Source organism: Trichechus manatus, unplaced genomic scaffold (genome assembly GCF_000243295.1).
Source record: "Trichechus manatus latirostris isolate Lorelei unplaced genomic scaffold, TriManLat1.0 scaffold00382, whole genome shotgun sequence".
NCBI lineage: Eukaryota > Metazoa > Chordata > Mammalia > Sirenia > Trichechidae > Trichechus > Trichechus manatus.
In genome coordinates this window covers 161,860-163,084 of record NW_004444318.1, presented here as the reverse complement: position 1 = coordinate 163,084, position 1,225 = coordinate 161,860, and the positions used below count along the sequence as shown (strand labels likewise).

General features: G+C 44.6%; 1 protein-coding gene across 1 annotated transcript in view; it reads right to left on the bottom strand.

The window, feature by feature from the left end:
• Window positions 1-1,225, bottom strand: part of LOC101343573 (HLA class II histocompatibility antigen, DM beta chain) — a gene marked incomplete at its 5' end in the record, with an annotated part of 5,985 nt that extends 4,760 nt beyond the window's left edge. Inside the window, one exon of the mRNA XM_004390988.3 lies at window positions 1,144-1,225. Coding sequence (XP_004391045.3) covers window positions 1,144-1,225 — 82 coding nt within the window. The remainder of the gene's footprint in view (window positions 1-1,143) is intronic.

Below are 1,225 nucleotides of genomic sequence, written 5' to 3'. Positions count from 1 at the left end.
ATAGTGAGAGCAATTAAGGTCACATAACAATGTATGTATAAATTTTTGTATAAGAGACTAACTTGAAATGTAAACGTTCACTTAAACTACAACAATAAACAAACAAACAAAAATTAACCTTAAGACACACTACTCTGTTTTATGGACATCTTCGTTTTTTTGTTATGAACCTCAAGTCATTCTCAACCCAAGGGATCAGGGTAGAGAGGAACTGTCAGAATCCCCTGGGGAGCTGTCATGGATTGAATTATGTCCCCCTAAAATATCTGTCAACTTGGCTAGGCCATGATTCCCAGTATTGTGTGATTGTACACCATTTTGTCATCTGATGTGATTTTCCTATGCGTTGTAAATCCTACATTTATGATGTTAATGAGGTAGGATTAGGGCAGTTATGTTAAGGAGGCAGGACTCAATCTGTGAGATTAGGCTGTGTTTTAAGCCAATCTCTTTTGAGATATAAAAGAGAGAAGCCAGCAGAGAGACATGGGGACCTCATGACACCAAGAAACAAGAGCAAGGAGAATAATGTGTCCTTTGGACCCAGGGTCCCTGCGCTGAAAAGCTCCTCTACTAGGGAGGCTTGATGACAAGGACTTTCCCCAAGAGCCGACAGAGAAAGCAAGCCTTGCCCTGGAGGTGGCACACTGAATTCAGATTTCTAGCCTCCTAGATTGCGAGAGAATAAACTTCTCTTTGTTAAAGCCATCCACTTATAGTATTTCGGTTATAGCAGTACTAAATAACTATGACACGAGCCTTTCCAAATCTTCTCCTGCTTAGGCCCACCTCAGACTTAGAATATCAGAATTGTGGTGGAGAGGCCTGAGCACTTGGGAAAAAGCCATTCTGGTTAATCTGATATATCCCTGGTTGAACTTGGAGCTGCATCTTGGTCTCTGCTTGCTCACCCATCAATGGCTCCTCACCAGCTCAAACATCACCTCCCCTTCTTTACTTATGCTCCACCCCAGTCAACCACTTTGTTTCCCCGTAAGTGTCAGCCCTCCCCTCTGTCTACATTCCAACCCATATACTCCCCTGTTTCCTTCCTGCCCAAATATCAAACCGTTTATCTGCTGAGGGATCCTCCATGGCCTCCCCTTTGTGTTTCCTAATAGCCCCTCTGTGCCCTCTCCTTACTTGTTCTGTGGGTCAGTGACCCCCAGAAGGGTTGGGTATGCATGGCACAGTCCTGGAGCCCATTGCGCAGACGCTGGAGCAG